This window comes from Camarhynchus parvulus, chromosome 7 (assembly GCF_901933205.1).
Source record: "Camarhynchus parvulus chromosome 7, STF_HiC, whole genome shotgun sequence".
Taxonomy (NCBI): domain Eukaryota; kingdom Metazoa; phylum Chordata; class Aves; order Passeriformes; family Thraupidae; genus Camarhynchus; species Camarhynchus parvulus.
The window spans coordinates 5,232,862-5,254,892 of NC_044577.1; the positions used below are offsets into that span (position 1 = coordinate 5,232,862).

The 22,031-nt window shown below is 39.8% G+C and overlaps 1 protein-coding gene across 1 annotated transcript in view; it reads right to left on the reverse strand.

The window, feature by feature from the left end:
- Positions 1-22,031, reverse strand: part of DIP2A (disco interacting protein 2 homolog A) — a 79,933-nt gene that overhangs the window by 29,838 nt on the left and 28,064 nt on the right. The window contains exons 3-8 of the mRNA XM_030951892.1: positions 16,903-17,022; positions 10,574-10,693; positions 6,033-6,278; positions 2,523-2,651; positions 1,840-1,959; positions 775-972 (exon numbers count right to left, since the gene is read on the reverse strand). Of these exons, the coding sequence (XP_030807752.1) occupies positions 775-972; positions 1,840-1,959; positions 2,523-2,651; positions 6,033-6,278; positions 10,574-10,693; positions 16,903-17,022 (933 nt within the window). The remainder of the gene's footprint in view (positions 1-774; positions 973-1,839; positions 1,960-2,522; positions 2,652-6,032; positions 6,279-10,573; positions 10,694-16,902; positions 17,023-22,031) is intronic.

Consider the following 22,031-nt stretch of genomic DNA (forward strand, 5'->3'; position numbering starts at 1 on the left):
CTCAGTCCCTCACATATGCACTAAGCATGATGGTATCAGAACAGTTGGCTGAGTCTAAGTACAATTTAGAACTTGGCTTCTTTTTGGTTTACCTCTTTTTTTTTAATTTTAAATGTAAAACTAAACATGCTATTCTAAACAACACTCAAAGCTCCACTGCAGAGTAATTAACTTACTGCAGCTGCTCAGCTATATTTCCTGCATCCTTCATCTGTGAGATGCAAACAATAAAGTTCAACATCCTAACATATTATACAAGGAAATGCTGCAGTGAGCTATCCTGAAGGACAGTTATTCTCCCCAAAAATGCAATTTACTATAATACTTCTAAGTCATTAAAACAGGCAAGTTTCTCTTCCCACTATTAACATCCTGATTATGCTCCTGAGGTATGAGTCTTCTCTATAAGGCTGTGCAAGAGGATGTTAAAACGGAATGTCTCCTCTGGGAATCTGAAGAGTGCATTATTAGTCATCTGTTTCTACCTCCCAGTTTACACTGGGCTATTTTTAGTGTTCTTTTATGAAAAAAACCAACCCAATTCTAAGAGATTTACAAACAGCCACTAGGAAAGAACCAATATGTTTTGCAATAAACATTTTCTCGTCCTTAACTTCTTTAAAAACATTTTTCATATACAATGTATTTATAATTTACACTCCTACAGCAATCTCCAGCCATGTGTTACAAGCACAGGCAGTTGTTACAAGCAAGGCAAACTGTTGTTTCATGGAGAACACCTAATTCCTCCTCACAGCTGGCTCCAGCACGTACCATAGGTCAGGGTATAAACTGCTTTCCCAGTGGTATCCAGCGCTGTCAGACAGGGGGCTTTGGACTGGGTGGTTCCCCAGCGCTGCAGGGCAGCCAGCAGAGAGGGGGGCCAATTGGTCACCACCCCCAGGGGCTCCCCTTTAAGTACATTCACTTGGTTTCCTTCAGGCTTTGGTTGATTTGGGTCAGGCTGTTGCACTAAAAGCAGAGCACAGTAAAAGGGAAACGTCAGTCTGTACAAAATGTGTAAATTACACTTCACAGGCTATTCTATGAACCATTCACCTCTTCCTCACAGCTATCAACACTTCTGCTTTATGATGATGCTATGCTAATCATCTGTTGGCTTCCCAAAAAACAGTGACCATCACTTCACAGTTGTGATTCCACATTATCAAAAGACCAGAATTTGAATCTCTTGCTCACTTCTCTCTACTTTGGAAAGCTGCTGTTTTCTGCTGCTTGTTCTCCACATCTATTTCAATAAAAGCCACCTTAAGTCAAGAAGGGTTATCAGAGACAACAGCTTCAGTGACATCTGGACACTGACTTCTGCTGCACTAAATTCTCAAGAGGTGATGAAAACTGACACTGAGCCTGGCTAACAATATATTTTTAAAGAAAGGCCTGCTATTAAAATCCTGCTCCAAGCTGCTCCAGAAAGTGAAGTATCTTGATCTTAGTTAGCAAAGTCCTGGCTGAAGTTAGCAAATGCTCAATGTAGATAACCAGCAAAATTAATGGTTCCAAGTGATTCTTTCCACAATTACATGCACCTCAATGGAAATTCATCTGGAGAAACTTCAGCAAAAGACTAGAACCACAAAAAGTATCAAACCAACAGTAGGGGAACTCTAGTGGCAGCTGCTCAGAAATGTCACACTGAGTAAGAAGGTTAAGGATTATCTTCCACTTGTGATAACATAACGACCTTTCTTGCTCCACTGTATTAATTTTATCATGACTAGTTTTCTATTGAGAAGAGAAACCAACACTTGCTATGTATCAGTTCTGTCATGAACCACTTACATAAGGAGTAAAAAATGTATCTGAAAGAAAATTAACCTTCAAGCAGTTCTTCAAAATCATCCACAAAAAACTCCTTCAGAGGTGGGCGCTCCGGTCTTTTCAAAGTATTTAGCAGCTGCTGGATTTTAGAGGACACTCTGCTGTTCACTGGGACACCTGCCAAATGGAAAAGATTTATTATTTATCATATATTAACCAAAGTACACTAAAAGACACAACTTTCAGGTGGAACAGTCATTCAGGATGAGTACCTTGTTTTGAAGAAAATAGCTTTAACTAGTAAGTGTTTCCATCATGGATTAATTTGCTTTCCAACAATGCTGTTTACCTGGCTGACACAGACACCTTCTCACGCTTTATTTTAGCTTTTCAAACCACTGACCCCTTCCTGAGATTTCAACTGAAACAGGAACAATGTCCTTTTCTCCAAGAATCTAGGTATTTACTACACCTTAACATTCATTCCATTCCAAAAGCATCAGAATGCTTGGGAAAAAATGAGTGAATCTTTCAATATTTTACAGGTCTTGTAAAAATAATCACAACACAAAACATGTTAAATGCTGATTTTCATTTGTAGATGTTAAATTACATGTAAATATATATTTTTATATTCATCAAAATTTAAAGCTCTGAGGCAATATAAAATTAAGATGCATATGAAGATATATATACACAAAGGGGACACAGATGGAAAGGGAGGTCTGTAATGCAATCACCATCTGCAGTCTCCAGAATGCTGCTGCTGTAGCCTCTGGGCACTCCTCGCACGGAGGCGACCTGCGGGCGCTCATGGTGCAGGTATTCCACCAGGCCAGTGGTCACATCAGGGGGGGCAGAGTGGTTCTCTGCAGAAATGCAAGACAGATACAGGAGCTCATCAGGCACCTTAAGAATCAACAGAATCAAAACTGTTTCTTACACGAAGGTATTTCACAAATCCTCACAGGGGCTTGAGAACCTCCTCACAACCTGGAGGCACGAGCCTGCTCTGCTTGGAGCTGTGCCCCATTTCCTGGCTGTAGAGCAATGCTTAGGGAATATCACAGAACGGTTCAGGTGGGAAGGGACCTCAGAGCTCATCTTGTCCCACCCCCTGCCATGGGCAGGGACACCTTCCACTAGACCAGGCTGCTCCAAGCCCCATGCAACCTGGCCTTGGAACTTCCAGGGATGGGGCAGCCACAGCTTCTCTGGGAAACCTGTGCTAGCCAGGGACTCACTACTCTCACAGGGAAGAATTTCTTCCTAATCTGAGTCTCTCTTCTTTTTTAATTTAAAACCACTTCCCCTCATCCTATCACTAACTGCCCCTGTAAGAAGTTGCTAATATCATTCCAAAAATGTAACCATGGTTATAGAATGGTTTTGAATGGAATGGTTTAGGAAATGGCAGCATTTTTGAGAAGTGTTTAAACAACAGACAACAAGAACAGGAAGACTGAAATATGCAGAATCCTGATGAGTAAAAATAGGAATGCAGCAGGGAGGAACTGGAGAAAACCCTGCTGCCCAGGGCTGGAGCTGCCAACAGCCCTTGGAGGACCTCAGCATGTCACAAATCCTGCCAAAAAAACTGCAGGCACAGGGAGATCTGGGCAGTGCTGTGAAATACATACATAATCCCCCACTATGAGGCACTGATCAGAGATAGCAAGTGCTTCTTGCACTGCTCCCACATTTCCAGAGCTGATACAAAAGCCACAAGTCCATCTCTAAGTGGTTTTAGAGGGATCACCAGGAGAAAAATTTAAATCCATTCCCACCCTTTCCACTGGAACTCAGTGAAATGCCAATGTTTGCATTGCAGAGACTAAATTCCTTTCATGTGGGTGAGGTACATTACTTAATCTGTCACAAAAATGCTCCGGATTCAGTAACCACAAAGATGACAACTGTGTAAAGCTGACCTGTACAACCACTGCACAGGACCCACAGAGAGCCCATGTACACACCTGCCTCATGTATATGCTCTCACTCTATGTATTTTTGAAGCTGCTTTTTGGCTGCTTTTTCTTTTCCCCTTAGCTTTCCCAAAGTATCAAACCAGAGGTTTCCTGCAGCATACAACTCGGCCACAGAGACAAGTGTACCTGGTTCCCACTTCCCACCTGACAAACCCTCCAGAGACTAGCAATGTATGGAGAAAAAATAGGTTCAATTTTCAGGATTTATGCTCAGATAAAAACCACATTAGCTTAATTAAGAATTTGAGCATTTTATATTAATCAATGTCCATGAGACCCCACGCTATTGGCTTGTATCATCCAGAAATACCACGGTACAGCAGGGTAAGAGAAGTGGTGAGGAGTTAAAAAAGAAAATGTGAGCAGATTTGTGACTTCAGGAAGAAAGGTTAATTGGATTCAGACTGAAGGACCTTTGCATTAGTGATGACAAGACAGAGATAAATGCAAGAGAGTGGTGTCCAAAGGAAAAACACATGGGATATGACAGAGAATTAAAAGCCATCATGATCTGTATTTCCAGCTGCTCTAAGAGCTAAGGTGGGAAATACTACACAGTTGATATAGTGACCTTGAAAAACACCAGGACATAGCACCAGCCTTATTCATTAAAAAAAAAACTTATTACACAAAAGAAAAAAAATCCCCCCTGCATGAAGGGTTGTCCTTGCTGCTATTAAGTGAAAGACAAACATCTTAAAAACAATGCACATTTCTATCTGACTCCACTAAATACTGTAACCTTGCACTTCCAACAGTGCAGTTTACTGCCTGGGAACTTGTTCGAGCTCACCATTAAAAATGCAGGCTGGAGAAGATGAGCTGTAAGGGAACAAGCTGCTAAATTTAAATTCTCCAACATCTCAAAACTGTGAATAGCTATTCAGTACACAACCAAAACACAGAATATTTCAGTAGGGCATGGCAATTAAGATATGTAAGTTGCCTTTCAGATTGCTGATATCAGCACACTATCTGAAAAATAAATAAACTCATCTTCCATGCTCTAGGACAAATCAAGTCCCCTTTTAGAAAGTATGTGAGTATTTATCAAGAATCATAAAAGTTTGCAGTGTAAGAACTGAGTCAGTTTTCATATTCTTGTGAGCTAGGAAAATACATGCAGACAGGAAAAATGTCCCAACTGAACTGATATTGGCCATGCATGAATGTTATCAAGCTAGGAATGAAAACTGATAGAACATGGCAAGCATTGCAGAAATGAGGAAGAACATTCCTATGTGAAAATGTATCTTTTTTTTTTTTGTCAAAGGGACTGGAAATTTTATCTTTGTAAGTTTTTTTAATAGATCAGCTCTTAAAGATCCCTGAGCTTCCTTCCTTCTAGATACTATAATTACTTCCCATTAATGAAATTTTAAACCTGCCTACAGCCCAACATTCAGCTGCTTAAATGCTGGACTCTGAACTCTTTAGTAAGGCCTTGATTTTGCATACAAGGTATTGATTTTGTATGTTGTTGATTAAACAGTCCTGATAGACAGGTCTGTCTGGCCTGGGGCACGAGACATAACAAGATGCAGTGCTACATTTTGGGTATCTTGCAAGTTTTTACAGCTATATTAAGAATTTCATCAATCCCAGTTAAGTTTAAAAGGTTAGCCATAATTGACTTTTTAATTTAAAGGAGTTAAACATACTTTCTATTAATCCATAACATGAAATCCAAAATAGCTCAAAGTGAAGTGGTGACAGATTACCTCTTCCTTGCATCTACCAAGGACAAAAAAAATTGCAAATTTCTCATCATTAATAAGCTTGGAAATGGGAATATGAAAAATTAGGTTTCTTTAAAGGTTTTGTACAAACAGCAAGAAATTTCCCTAATGATTAGTACCTCTGATTTTGTAACCTTCCCAAAGATTCTGTGTGTTTTTCTGTCTTTTGGATGCTTACCAACTGAATCATATCTGAAATACACAATCTGACATTGTTTAGGGTAAATACATGCAGATTGGAAAGCATGCACCAAAACCAGGATTCCTTTGAAATTGTGCTTTGGAATCCACTAAAACTGAACCTTAGTTTCTTGGTAAAGCAAGCATTTTACCAAGAAGAATGCATGTTCAGATCTCATGAGCAACTGGCTTGGGTTAAATACATACACATACCTACCTGGTCTGTGAATTGCACATTTTAAGGCCATTCACAGCTACCTCCTGGTGAAGACCTTTGTGTTTAGCCCTGCTTTGGGATTTGTAATCTGGTTTCCATTCCAACCACACCGGCAGGTTTACTGACCTATCTGCGTGTGTGCCATGAGATCTGCAAGCACAGTGGCAGCAGTGGTGGCAGGAGCTGTATTGGAAGCAGCAGCAGGTTTCCCTCCAGGATGAGATGAGGTGGAAGATGCAGAGGATGAGGTGGAGGAGCCCTGAATGACCCGGTTAAGCCAGGGCTCTACGTTGGAATGGCTCTGGAACGGAGTGGAGCTGATCCGCCCTTGCCGCCGCAACGAGCCCTCATCTTCTGATGCTGACGATGTGTCTGTGGTCAAAATAATGATGACAGGCCTGTAATGGGGGAATGGGAATGACCCAGCACCAGGAACACGGCGCTGGGCCGTGCTCCGCGCAGCTTCGTTGCGCGCGACATGCGAGGGGCGGGTACCAAGGGAATCGGATAGTCACACACACAAATCCCTCTTGCTGCCCTTTCTGGGTTAAGGGAACAACTTCTACACATTAGGGCCAGAAAACACTTGGAGCCACGTTTCAGTTACCTCCAACTTCTACACATTAGGCCAGAACACACTTGGAGCCAAATTTCAGTTACCTCCAACTTCTACACATTAGGCCAGAACACACTTGGAGCCAAATTTCAGTTACCTCCAACTTCTACACATGAGGGCCAGAACACACTTGGAGCCAAGTTTCCAAGTGTGTACCAAAGGAATGGCATATTCACACACACAAATCCCTCCTGCTGCTGTTTGTTGGGTTAAGACAACAACTTCTACACATTAGGGCCAGAACACACTTGGAGCCAAGTTTCAATTACTTCCAACACTTGGAATGACATGAGAGTTAAAGAAGGCTTCTACCTACAGCAGAAGATGAGTGAGCATTTCATCCCGTCCCTATTCCACTGAAAAAATATTTCTGTTCTGAACAGGTAAATTTTATCTCATCACATCTGAATAAAGCCCTCTTTTGTTGTTGTTGATTTCCTTTTTTACTCTTTTTGAGGGGAAGGGAATTCTTTCCCTTTCCGATTGTTTTGAGAACTAATTCCTAAAAAAACCATGGTGCTCTGAAGTTCAATGAAATAGTTATTACAAAGCATGTATTTTAACCACATAAACTGATATGAATGAGTAATACACAGAAATGCTTAGTAAAGCATCTTCTCATTCTAGATGTATATTTGTTGTCGTTAGAAGTCTGACAAAGGGCTCCTAATTTAATTACCATTCAGTTACTTTCAACTTCCCAGATGTTTCCCTTTAGAATCTTTCCTTATTTATTCTCCATCCAAGAAAAAATAAAAGGGTCATTCTAAATATTAAAAAAATACATCCCTTGTGATTTGGAGTGAAAACCAGAAAGTCTTATTACAGAAAAAAAATCTTGCCATCATAAAGAAATTGCTGAGTTTTGATTACTTGATCTGTTACATGCTTTATATAAGGTAGAGTGTCTGTTACTATACTAAGAGTCCCAGACATGGAAATCTGGGTTTGGTTACACCAGGAATTCTGCAACCTTAATTTTGGCTATCTTCTTAATCATCTGGACACATAATTGTTCATCTAGATACAATTGTTCAGCTAGATGCAATTCCACATACATTTCTTGAAGCAACATAAAAAAAGCTACTCCTCATCTTGGGCAACACATTTCAGTTACCAGCTCTTTAATTTTCTGATTTTCAAGAATATGTGCATTTCCAATAACTTCAAACTAATTTCTCTTAGGAGTCTAAAATCATAAAAACCAAAAAAACATTTCATAAGAATCCCAGTATATTGATAGCATTTTCAAAGTTAAAATTGTAGATATCTCATCATTCGACCTCCCTCATCAAACATGACAATTTTGAATTAAAATAGCCAAACAACAGATCTCTGAGAAGATTCAGCTGTGGTGCATCCCCATTCCTGGGTCCATGTGATACTTCCAGCCTGCTGCCACATTTGGAGTTTTTGGAAGCTGACTCCATTTGCTCCTGGAGAGAAGCCAAACCTGTCCCAGATTGCTTTCAACCTCCCTTTCTTTTAGGCAGAAAGCAAAAATAAATAATCCCAGGAATATGGAACAGGATGGGATTATGAACAGCCAGGAATTAAAAAAGAAAAAACCAAACCACCATGTCTGCCATTTCTAATCACTTCAGAGGAAGAACCAGAACTACAGAAAAAGCAGGTTTCTCACAGAATACACACTCTGATAATATTTCCTTACCCAGATTCAAGACAAATGAAGTCTGTGTACAAAAATGGAGGATCCAGGGTAAAAGCATTCTAGTATCAAAATATAAATACACCATGAAGTAGCAAGGTCACCCCAGCAGGAGCTCTGTGGCAGTGGCAGGGGTTAATCCATGGATCCTGGTGTGTGGTGACAGAACAGTGACAGAATACTGTGTGCTTGGCTTCCAGCTCTTCCTGGCTGGGAGCTGACCCAAGACAGCCACAGAAGCCACCCCTCCTTGGGCCAGATTTGCATGAAGGCTCAGCTCCAGTTCTGATCACAGGAAATTCGTGTGGGAAGGATCAGAGACTCAACAGGACAAAACCAGAAGTATGTTCAAATTTTTGGAAGGATGACTGTTAAACATAGTTCCTTTATTGCCAGCCAGGAGCTGGATTTCAATTTAACACTGTGCTGAGAACCATGGACTCACAGAATGGCTTGAGTAGGAATATCCTGAGTTGGAAGGGACTCATGAGGAATACTGAGTCCAACTCCAGGCCCTGCACAGGAGCACCTAAACAATGACACCACGTGCCCGGGAGCGTTGTCCAAATAGTTCATGAACTCCAGCAGGCTTGTGGCCATGACCACCAGGAGCTTTCAGCTCCTACTGTTTAAGGTGCTACTGCACCCTGCTCCATCCCAGTGTGAGCACACCTGGCTTCTTTGCTGCCAGGTGTGCTCACAGGCATGTTCCAAGATGACACTCCAGCAGCACAAACACACAAAAACCATGCAGATCCCATGGCCTCATCTTGCTCTGTACACACATGTACAGCATGGAGTGCAGGATCAGGGGCATGGCCAGGCACGTGCTCCATTTACACACCACCACCCCTTTTGATCCTATATCCTGCTGTTCTTCCCACATTTGTTCCTCCCTAAGTCTGCCCCTTTGCCTGTCTGCACTTCCTCACCTTAACATCCCATAAGAAGACTCATACAGTTCTGAGATGCTCTTGCCCTGCCTCCCACACTGTGTCCCTCACCCCTCTGTGTGCTCCCCCCAATCCAGAAGGTGCTCTAGTGCTGACTGCTCTTGATGGGCTTCACACCTGGCCAGGAGGGCTGAGGCTCTCCAGGGACAGGCCTGGATAGGTGACCCTTCTCAGAGTCCTGACCTTGCCTTCGTGCCTGTTGCTGTTCCAGCGTCCCTCTGGGCTTGTGCACATGGGGCTGGTGGCTCCTGGGATAGGGCATTATTTGGGGTGCCTCATCTGGCATGCCCCATGCTCCTGTGCAGGTGAGCAGGGCACCTTTTATCACACAACCTAACATTCTCTCCATAGCATCTCAGACTCTTTTTAAGCTGCTCAGAAAAAAAAGATACTTTACTAAAAATACTTAGCATATCTTCTAGACAAAACCATTAAGGGTCAAGAAAGACCACATATAAGAACCCAGAGGATTATTGTTTATTAACTAATGAAATAATTGGAGAACCCACACAAATAATATACTTAAGTGTGTGACTGGCAAGCTAAAGTGGAATTCTCTTTAAATGGAAAGAATAGAAAGAAGAAATACAGCTCAGAAAGCAGGAGGGCAGCATACCTGAACTCTTCTTTTAGAGAAGGGAGTTAAGAACTGGAAATGATGGAGAAGGGCAGTAGAAGTCAGTGTGCTTCTGCTCCTGGGCCACATTACAAAACACACGTGCACATTCTCAAAATAAAACATCTTAGGAAATCTCTCTTCTCTATATACAAGACACTGCCCTCAAATCACTAAGCTTGCTAGCACAATATGTTGTATGCTTTTCGTAACCTCCAGAAAATTCACTGACAGACAACAGAGGATTACCTTTCCCCCCTAAAATTAAAGAAGGTGTTCTGCCACAACCAATCTGAACAATTGTAATGTATGACTTGGACTGTTTCAATCTGCTCACCACTGAATAGCTGAAACCATCTGATCAGTGCTCTGCAATTGATGCAGCAACTTAATGCTCTGGTATTTCCTTCAGCTTTTAAAAGAAGAATCTTCTGCAATGTGAAATGAGGTATTTTCAGCTCTGACATGCTTGCCTAGATTATCTCCTCTGAGTAAGATAGGATGTAAGAGAACATACTTAAAGCATAAAGGGCACCTGCTCTCTATGACTGCTTTCATGTGGACACTATCTCTAGATGAGACTCTAAAACCATGAGGAAAAACATCAGAGCATAAATCCAACCAAGACCTGATTACTGGGAAATACAGCCATGATACAGAACTCCAGTGCAACCTACTAACAACTTAGGGCAGGGACACCTTCAGCTCTCCCAGGCTGCCCAGTCCAGCCTGGCTTTGGACATTTGCTGGGATGGGATAGCCACAGCTTGTCTGGGCAGCTCTGTTAGCTCTCTGTGTTCACTCAGCACGTACCTGGAGGGGTGTAAGTCTCTACTGAAGAGTGCACCAGGACAGAGCGTCTCTTCGAGGGCATGGGCATCTTCCTCTCTTTATATTTTGCAAGTGCTGCTTGTACTGCTTCAGTGTGGACATCTAGATAGAAAACAAACAAACAAAAAGGTCAGAATTTCAGTTAGTCAGGAGGAATGAATCAACACCATTGCCTCCAGCTCCAATCCAGTGCAGAAGCAATGGTTTCCAAAGCTAAGGGAGAATATAAGCAGGGGCAAGTTGATGGATTTTCCTCATAAAATCAGCCCGAAAATGCTCTCTGAGTAGCATTTTAAAACCCCCCCCCTGAAATAAACACTACAGTTATAAAGTACCCAATATGTTGGTTTTGTACTATTTTCATTTGGGGGGGAAATTTCAATGCAGATTCTGTAAATTTGCAGCAGCATTTGACTCTTCATCCTCAAAATCCAGGAAGGCAAAAGAAGTGCAAGTACATGCACACTTGAAGTTCTCACAAAACAATGCAAGTAACAAAAAACAGAAAAAAGAGACTAATGGACTTAATGATTTTAGAGCTATTTTCCAACTCTAACAAAATTCCATGATTCTATATGAAGAAGGGAAAAGACACACAGAGCTTTCACTTCCCTGAAAGCAAAAATTATCCTAAGAGGCTCAAGGACTGTATTTTAACTTTTCTAATTTTTAAGCCAAAACTGAGACTAAAGAGCAATTCGGTGTTCAATCAAGACCTTGCTGCAGATAAAATTTAATGTATTCCAGTGATTTTTCAGCAGCTTTTTCTCTTTGACATCTACATTCCAATGGCGTCAAAAGCTAAAACTTATGCAGGAAGAAAATTCATGAGAAGTGAACAGATGTTGAGGAGGAATAAGGCAGACCAAAAATACACTTTGACTTCCCACCAAGACTCAAACTCATGAAAAGCACAATACAACATGTACGCACTTAAACATAGTTATGCTGGGCTGGTTGTGGTTTAGGAATGGCATTCTCCAATCTAGTATTCCCTCTAAAAACACTTCAAGACAGGCACTGCTCACTCTCTTCTTCCCCTCCCTGCTCTCAGTGGTAGGATGGAGAGGAGAATAACTTGGAGGCACAAAAGGCAAAGACCATGGTTTGAGGTAAGAACAATTTACTGAAAACAGCAATGAGATATGAAAATGAACAGTAACAGCAAGACTAATGACCGAGGGCACAAGGAACAAATTGCTATTGCTGAGTGTGGAAGCCCCTGTCAATAGGCAGAACCCAAAACAGGACAGAGCCCAGGAGTGAGTACATGATTCCCCATCAGGCTGACCCCATTTCTCCTACGTGGAAACTGCTGCACAAGGTTTTCAGAATTTAACTATTCAATTTGAAAGAAAACACATATTCTTTCAGGAACGATCCATCCATTCTTTTGCTAAGATTTAAATATGTAACAGGTAGACAAATTTGAAGGTATGAAACAATTTGTAGGTATGTAAGTGTATATGACAGACATATACTTACACAACTTACGTATAATATACAATGCAACATAATTGTACATACAATTTTGTACATATAATATACAATGTAACTCTATCCCTACACCTACAGGGATTTCGCTTGGTGATGACTATACTATCAGTATTTTACAGTATCATCTTTCTTTTTTTAATTTAAAAAGTACCATTTCTGTGCTAGCCCTGAAGCTCCTTTGGTCATGCCCAGCACAAGGCCTTACTAAGGAACATGCCCTTCAGTCTGGCCAGATGGATTCTACAAAATCACAAGAATCCCTGAGCAAATGGTCCCAGACACCAACCAGTTCCTCACAGCAATACCATCACTTTTCAGTCTGCAGCTCCCTGCAGATAATCAGAGCAGCATTTAAAATATGTATACATGCAAATATGCTATCCCACCTGTGTGCTCCTACAAGACTCAGGAATGTACTAACTAGATGCTTATCTCAAAGAACAACTTTTTGTGCAACCAACATGGGAGGTTCAAAGATGATGTTGTTATGAGAGAAAAAATATTAAGAAGGAAAAAGAAAAAAAACCTCAGTAAAACCTCTACCCTTTAATACAGTAATTTTTTTTGTCCTGGTCCCCTTGTCAGATTTTCGCTCTTGTCCTTCACACCAAGGACTTAATAAGAGATGTTTTATAAATTAAAAATTCCCCTTTGCTTATGTCTGCCTGCCTCCTTCTTCATTCCCACATCTAGGCTTATTGTCAAATCTTGTTTTCTCCTGATCCTTAGTTTTAGCTATAATTGTCCACAAATGAAGTTTATTCCCACAGATATCCAGAAGCAAACCTTTTATGTCCCCAAATTCCAGAAAGTTTAAGCAGCATTCAACATCAAGGTTGTTTCTGCAGCCTTAGAAGTAGGGAAAAAATGTCCATTCTGCAGGACACATTTCCTTGGCAGAATTTCCAGCCAAAACCAAGCTGGGATATTTCTAGAAGGAGACAGTAACTGTGGGATGCACTCACTTCCACCATGCCTACATCTACATACAATTTCAAAGACATTTTTGTTACATTAACATCTCATAGGAAGCAGGAGAACATAAATTGTTCTCCAGAAAAGGTCTTCCAAAGAGCAAAATAACACACAATATCTGCAGTCTGCATATAAATATATGAAGCCCTTAAATAATGTGGCAGATTAAAAAATGAAATCATTCTTAGACAGTTGTGCATTTTGGGAATGGAAAGGCCTCGCTGGAGGCAGGGGTGTGCTGGGGCTTTTTAACAAAGCAGAGCAGGGCAGGTCATAACATCACACAGATTTGTGGGAGCAAGCATGGGAACTACTTTTTATTCCATTTCCAGAGGGCAAAATCACTACCACCTCATCCTCTAGTCCTAATTCCCACCCCAAAACCTGGAGCAGACTAGATTAACTGATAAAAATGCAACCAGGAGACAGTCAGGATGAATTTTTATTCTGTTCCATGTTTTATTTTTACAGCGCCAATTTAACTCATCATTCCCTCTATGCTCATTAAAATCTATTCCTGGCTTGAAATCTTTCCTATAATATCTTGTCCTTGGACATCAGCTGAGTAGGAACATCCTCTCTCATCCAAATCAATGAAGTAATTGCTTTCACTTCCCTGGAACACTTTGTTCCTATTCCACTTTTGCTTTAAGAGCTTTTCTACATGATGAAACACATTTCAACAAAAGAAGTAAAAGGAATGAAATTATTTTAAAGAAGCAGAACACTTAGGGTAAAAAAATTCATTAATTAGTATAAATTAAATTTTAGCTGGATATTGGAATTACAAAAAGCAGCTCGCTACCACTGTCTGTTACTTAAATTCTTCAAAATTTACTGTGAAAGTGATTCACCATGTAAGAACTGTGGAGTTCAGTTTTCTTCAGGGAATTAATCACTCACAATCAGACCAAATGTGCCACATTTTTGAGAACAGGGATCACAAATGCTCAACAGTGATCACTGGAAGTGATGAACAGCAAGCCCAGCATTTCATTAACACAAAGAATATATGTACCAAAGTGAGGGACAAAACCCATATGCTGCCATCCAAAAAGCAGAAGAAAAACTCTTGGAGAACTATTTCTAAGCTTCCGCACTTTATTAAGCTGAATACAACCATCAACAATTAATAACTTATTATAAACATTTTCTCCTTCTGCTGTAGTAAACCACAATCTTCTCTCCTATTCTTTGTATCTATTCTCATTTCCTTTCTTTACACATGTCCTTAAAAAAGGATTGGGGAGGAAAACTAAAATAATTTGTGGACTATAAATCACCTAAACTCTTACAGCTCCTAAACTGTTCAGCAATTAGAAGAGCATTTTTCTTTCCTATTTGTAGCCTCTGCTCATGTATCAGCCTCTGATTCTTGTCCCTGCCTCAGGCACAGAAGGAAGAATTTCTACAGTTGGCTAAAGAAAAAAATGACATTTATAGGCTGACCAGTGTCCCTGCTGCTCATGGATTTCAAAATACCAACAGGTAAAGCAATAAGCACTATGTAGGTGGGATGGGGAGAGGACCTGGAAAAAGGTAAAAATCCATGGGTTGAGATATGAACAGTAATATCTGAAAGTAAATGAAAATGTAATAATAATGATGATCATAATAAAAATAATAACAATAGACTTAGAACAAGAATAATAAAATATGACCATTATTCTCATTGTAAATCCAAAACACAGGACTGTACCAGCTATTAAGAAAAAAAATTAACACTATTCCAGCTCAAGCCTGGACAGAAGGCTTGTATTTATCAATAGTATTCACTGTTGGAATTTTTTGGATATTTGTTGTTTGAAGACAAGTTATTTGGGGATAATAAAAACATACAGTTGATTTAAATACACAGCTTGTCTGTGAAACTATTTAAAAACGTGCTTACAAAGAGTAAATGACAGATTAATTGTATAAAAAGAGAAAACTGTTTCACTTCCTTGCTTATTTTAAGTAATTTATGTTGATGGTTGTAAAGTACCTATAATTGCTCCAGAAAGAGATCCTGTTCAGGAAAAGCTGCATTCTCCCCTCATCAACTACCCTTGAAAAAGACATAGAAGAACTGATGAGATCTGAAGCAAGGAAAACAAGAACTAAAGACTGGAAGGAAAGAAAGAAGAAGGAACAACACACCTTCCCTTCCCCATAACAGTCTAAAGTAAGGTGTGAGATTGAGGGAAGGAGGCTGAAGCTGGTTATCCCTCACAACAGGCAGCGTGTGTCAGCACACAGAGAAATCAAAAAAGGCACCAATATCTCTTTGCTGAGATAAAGAAGCCAATCACTAATGCAGTAAATCTGAAGAATTTTTTTTCATTACAGAGGAGAAAGGGGAATAGATATTGGTATCCAAAAGCACTATCTACATTTCCTTGCACAGACCTAAATAAGTTTAACCTAAACCGAGTAAAAAAAACCTGTCACTATCTGGTTTTGATACCATCTGAGCACATTAAGCCTTGTCACATATCACTAATGGGAGAAAGAAATTAATTATGTGTGTTGTAACTAAGAACTTTGTGAATTTCCAAGTAAAGAACTTGTTCTAGACAGAAATATTTAATGAAAAATTGGTTTGGGGAGCTGTGATAGGAAATCACAAAAGGACATGGCAGTCCCCACTAAGGACTGCCTCCCAAGGATTTCCTGCTGTAGTTGTGCTCTTCTTGCAGATTTTTATTTCTGTTAGTTTAACAATGGCACATCTTACCTTAATTATTTTCTATAATATAATTTACTCTAATATATTTCTATAATTTAATAATGCAAAAAAGTATTTTAAACATGTCATTTAGCTAATTACAACACTGTGCAATATTCCCTGGCATTCAGAAGTTTCTTCTCTATGTAGCTGAATAGAGGCATCTTTCCCAGGAGTCTGTATATATCCACAGAATACTTAAGAAGTCTCATTCATCATTCAGGTAGCTCCAAGGAATGTACAAGGCACATCTGCTCCAACTCTGGAGCAAGGTTTTACTTATCAGCAGGGCAAACAGGATGCAATAAAACTCTGCTCAAGCAGTGGCAAGACAAGGTGACCCAAGACCAGTCACCTATTAAGGAGGCACAGTGCATGCCATCACTTGCACTTCTCATCCCCAAACCCAAGATGTGGAATTACCCTGCACAACAAACAGAAAAATATCCAGCTAGAAGTCCAAAAGTATTTAGGAGAGAAAAGCTTTCAAACACCTGTTTTTCCTCACTATTGTGAGGAAATTTCACAGGGAAATGGTGCACATTCAACCACCTGAAAAGTAACAATGGGAACAGGATGCAATGAGGATATCAGTATTTTCACACAATTTTCCAAAACAGGTTTGTCACTGTGGTGTCCATTTACAATGAAGTAGAATATCCATTGTGGTATTTCCCTTTTTTGTGCACTTGCTTTAAACCAGGAAATATTAGAAAGAAAGCTACAACAAATATATAACTTTGCTTTAACAAAATAGCCCAAACAAGCAAGCAAAAAATCCTCCAAATTCACACACTCTAGTCTCCAAATTTTTAAAGTAACTGTTATACAGACTGAAAAACCAATTTTGTTTTCTTAGTAAATAAGAAAAACCTGTTGAGCATGGTAAAATTCACAACAAGAAACACATCAGAAGACAGGCCTACAGTCTCTTTCCCTTCTTGCAATTCCTCCATGCTGAATTCAAACAAAACCACTCTTGTAACAAAACAAAAAGATACTTGAAAAACACTCATTATCTCTTCCCTTCTTCCAAAGCACTACACCTTTCTGTGTGGGTGCAGGTACCATTTTACAGGCACACTTTTCCTCTGAGGACATGAGATGCCTCAGCTGCATCTGTGTCCCTTACCGGATCGGAAGCGCTCGTCCCTCGAGTTGGTGGATCGGGATTTCTGCTGTTTTGATACCCCAGCAGTGGCTTGGGAAGAGCCTGGGACTCTGTTCTCTGCTTGCAGGGATGGATCCACACCTGAAACACAGTTTATTTTAGTACAAACTCAGCTTTGCAAACATAATATCTGCTCCCCATGTCTACATTGTTTCACTACCCTCAACACTTATTCACAAGTTCAACTGGTGCAAGACAGTTAAAAAGGGCTCATCTTCTACCTGCATTTTAATCCAATTTAATCTATGCCCATTTAACAAAGCAATACTCAGAAGAATCACATTTTACAAAAATGCTGTAATTCTCTTGTAAGACCTTTGCAGATATTAATGCAGAATTACTGTCAGCTTCAGCTGTGCAGAAGCTCCTGCTGTCATCTAGGTCTGGGTGCTTCATGTACTCCTGAAACAATGATGACAGACCTTCCCAGCCCCACACAAGGTAACAAAAATAAGAGGAACTGAACCATTCTCTAGTTGTTTGCTCTGCACTGTATTAGAACAGGGCTCTAGATAAGCCAGAGCAGTTGCTTATGTTTAGGCTGGCTAATATTCAAGAAGATGAATCTGAATTCTACATTGTAGCACAACAGGAATAAAAAATTAAAGTGGTGGACAGTAACCATTAAATATTCACTATCCCTTCCCCATCCCCAAAATGAGGAGACTCTCTGCTGGCTCTTGATCCATCAATGACTATATAAATTTGGACTAGGAAATTCCATTTGCAGTTTTATTATACATCCACACTTCAAAATGTAATGTAAAAATTCCAATGCAGCTGGAAGGTTTTTTTTGCACAATCCTAACATAAATATAGATTAGTGCTGTCTTTTACAACAAACTTATATGGCTGCATCAAGGTCACTGTATTTACTCAGTCCTTGTACCACACAGGGCTGAATATATATTTAATTTCACTCCTGCCTTCCCTTGAAGAGCTTCTGCTTTCCTACCTGCCCCCAAGTCTTTTGAAAACAACACATTTTGGAAACAAAGTATTTGAACACCACATTTTCAAAATGCAAATATTTACCAAAAGCACCTCTCACTGAACTAAGGCATCATCCCAGAGGAATCTGGGTCAGTTCCTTTGCAAGGAAAGATCTCACTTTAAAAAGTAAGAAAAGGTTCACTTCTCTCTCATGGGGTTTCTGTTCCCTTTCTTACAAAGTGAGTATCAGGAAAGAAATTACCAACTACTAACAGATCTAGGAATTATAAGACATTTTTATCAGGGCGTTTCAGAGAGATATAGTCTTTACATTAGGAGTGTAATTAGATTAAATATCCCATTTCTACCTCAATTGATGAAAAAGAGCTTTCAAATACTCTATTTAAATGTAATATCCTCGGGGAGAGTGTTTTATCATCTTCATGACAAGGTAAATTACTATCTACCAGCTTTCTTGGGTATCTGGTAAGACCTTTGGATGAATGCACTCCATAATCCCTTTCTCAACCCCTTTGCAGCTAACAGTGAGCACCTCTGGATGTTGAAGAGGCAACCTTGAGCTAGATAGGAGTTCAGTGTGTGGGAAAAATGAGCCTAAATAATAGAAAAACAAAGGAACATTTAATAATTCACACAGATCAAAGTTTTAAGAAATTAGTCCGCCTCCAGAGATATGCTCCTTTCTTTTACAGTTTGTAATAAAGAACAAACACATTCTCACTTTATCTTTCCTATTTTCCAAAAGTAAAGCTTTTTAAACAGATGACAGAATATCTACCATCAACTGCATTCCCCAATGAGATATATGGAGTCAGCCCAGCAAAGAAACCAAAGTGTCCTCAGTGGAGCAGAACAGAATGTGTGTTTACCAATATACAGACCTAACACTCCTTGAAACACTTAAGCAGAATTCTGTTTGTAATAGAAAAACAAATACAGTCTGCCAACTGAATTGATTCAGCAGGTCTGATAAGTGGTGAAAACACTGCAGAATTTTATTCCACATTTCACTTGAACAGAAGTTTTCCATAACTACAGGCCAACAGTCCAGGGGGATTTGTTGATCTGGAAACAATACACAACAACTTCAGATTTTGTTAGAAAGATCGAGGGAAGTCATCTCCTTAAGCCTGAGCCAAGCAAACAGCCAAGGCAAAGGGATAACTATGATGGTACAAAAGAGAACAGGCAGAAGGGCTGGGAGCCTCCCTCAACTAAGACTACTTAAGGAATTCTCAGAAGACATCATATCTACATCATTTTTGTGTAATTTTGTCAAAAGAGACCTTGAGTGCAAAAGATAGCAAAAGAATACCAGAACTTTTTTTTGGTGTGCCATTTCTTTTCCTCCAGGGGGGTTGTTAGTTGTAAGCAGAAAAAGAGATTCATGTTCCTCCCAATTCCTTACTCTTCCCATTTGCAATCTTGTAGTAACTACAGAGACTTGAAATCAGGACTTGTAAGAGCCCCTTTTCCACTCTGTGATCCCCTGTGGGAGGACAATAATCTGGAAAATGAGCTGACTGGTATAACCCATCAGCAGATGAAAACCTGCATGCAGGATGTCCTGAGTCATGTGCAACCCAAGCACTGCTGCTTGGCCACACCAATCCTGGGGACAGGAGGAGCAGGGAAGAAGTGACCACACATGAGTCCATGACCAACTCCAACTCCAGAACACTCTCCTCCTCTCAAGAGCAAAATCAGATTTTTGTGAATCAGAGTTATTGTGATGATGTATGTACCAGTGAATCTCAGAAGTTCCTCTTAAATTAGGATGAGGCCTGAAATCCCTGGCACTGTTAGAAACTACAACTCCATTTCTTTGGATTAAGTTTCCCTTACTTTCTCAAAGTAGGTTTCATATCACAGTGCAAAAATAGCAACAATGAATCTGAAGAATATCACTTTTTGGTAAAAATAGTAAGATAGTGCATCTGACTCTTAGGCTATGAAACTATGTGCCAGTAAAATGCTGTTCCACAAGCCTGGTGAGCTTGTTCATTTATTCTCCTACTATGCAAATCACTACCTTAGCCTTCAGCAAAAGCAGATGGGTAATTAGGTGAAGTCTCCCCACTCACACCAACACCTTTACAGAAAAGACAGACTAAAGGCACTTGATCCACTATTCACTGCATTTTCTCCATTTTTAACTTGCCCAAAGCTAGCAAGAATGAAGTCAACTAAGTGAACAATTTGCTTCTACAGAATGAAATGAAAAATAATATTTGAATTATTCCTGTATTTGTCCATTCACAAGCACTGGAGAATCAAGACTAACACTGGCATTTCAAGCAATTTTCATTTATACAAGCAAAAATGATTTTACTGTAAGAGCAGGGGAAGAGCTGCCAGGACAAGGAAGATTCTCTGCTGGCATCAGTGGGAAGGATGAGCAGCTAAAGTCATTAGGTGGGGAGAGAGGAAATTTTCAAAACATAATGTATTAAAGAGCTCTGAAGAGAGGAGAGGGGAAGAGGGAGGCCAAAGGGGAAACTTCAGACTCTCTGTACATTATCAAATCTTCCTGCATCTATTGAACTGGGTCTGGAAATAAGAAAGGAACAAATGACAGCAGTCAGGTTCAAAGTGCAAAAAGAAAGGAAAAGGTATGACAAGGCAGAAAAGCAGAAGGTGGAGGTCTGGCTCTGGGGCAGTTACTGAGTATCCAATTCTCACTCAAGTTCAATGGTACCATCCTTTACTGTCATATCCCATCTCAGAACATATTACCTGCTGTACACACATTTTTTATCTTCAACATCCAGTTTTGGAAGTGTTCACACCTTCCAGATTAGAGAGACTGAACAAGGATTTACCCAATTGTAATTTATTACCCAGAAAATGGTATCAGAAACTCAAGAGATTAGAAATAATAATGATAACACAAGGCATTGTACACATGCATTATGTTTGACAATCTTCCATGATTCTGTAACATTTTCCTCTACTCAAGGAAGTAAATTCCACCTCCTATGCTTCCATGTGGAGCCTATGAAACCATTTTAAGGGCATTAACACTTTCCATTCAAGGAAGCATGGAACAGCAGCAAAGAACACAAAAGCATAGAAGCCACTTGTTATAAATTCAATGAAACCAAAATACAAGCCAGGATTTGGATCCAATTCAGAGAATCCAAACACTGACTAAACCACCTCAATAAAAATAAAAAGTAAATGTGTCTCTTACTCACAAGTAAGAGAGACACTTATTTAGACTCTATGACAGACTGATAAGCAGAACACCCACAGGGCATTAGCTAGAGCTTAAATTTCTCAAAATAATAGTCCATTTTAAGCAGCAGTTCAGGAGGTGCTTCACAAGCAGCCCAGCACTCCTAATGTGAAAGGATGTGCACTGAATTGAAAAGGCACAGGAATAGCAATCTCTTGATATTTTGAGAAACTGAGCAATGAAGCTATAAACTGCTTTTTCAACTAGCCCACGTGAACATATTACACTTTCACATACCTCATTTAAACCAAATACACCAAGATCCAACCAAATTAGTCAATTAAAATGTGGACATCCTTTGATCACAACCATTACGCCCATAGTATAAAGTGAGAATTTTAACTCATAGCACCAAGAAAGGTACTTATATGTTTTCCCCTTAAATTACAAGAATTTATAAAGCTTTTGTAAACTCCAAGACACCAGACCCAGTTGCACATTCCTTAAAATTGGAACTACAGGTACTAAGTGCTAGAGGAATATGTAAAACTCCCACTCTAATTGAATGAGAGGCTGATTTGTGGGTACCTCTTACCCATAAAGATGAAAAAACAAAAATCACAGTCATACAGAATTACAGAGCAACCCAGGTTGGAGGGACCTCGCAGATCACCTGGTGCAGCCAGGAATAGAAAGCACATGTATTCCTGGTAGCAGCAGAAATATTTTTCAGAGACATAAAACCATGAAAACGTAAGAAAAATAGAAGTATGGGACATGCCAGCCTCAACCAAAACCAGAGGAGGCTTCATTATAATTTTGCATTAAAATAAAAATTTGAAAATGGTCAACATTGCAATTGTGCTGGAGCAGGAGTGCTAAGGAAAAAAATAATAAAAGAAATAATTTTAGAGTGGAATCACTGTGACCCCAGAGAAGAAATGAAGTCACTCACCAA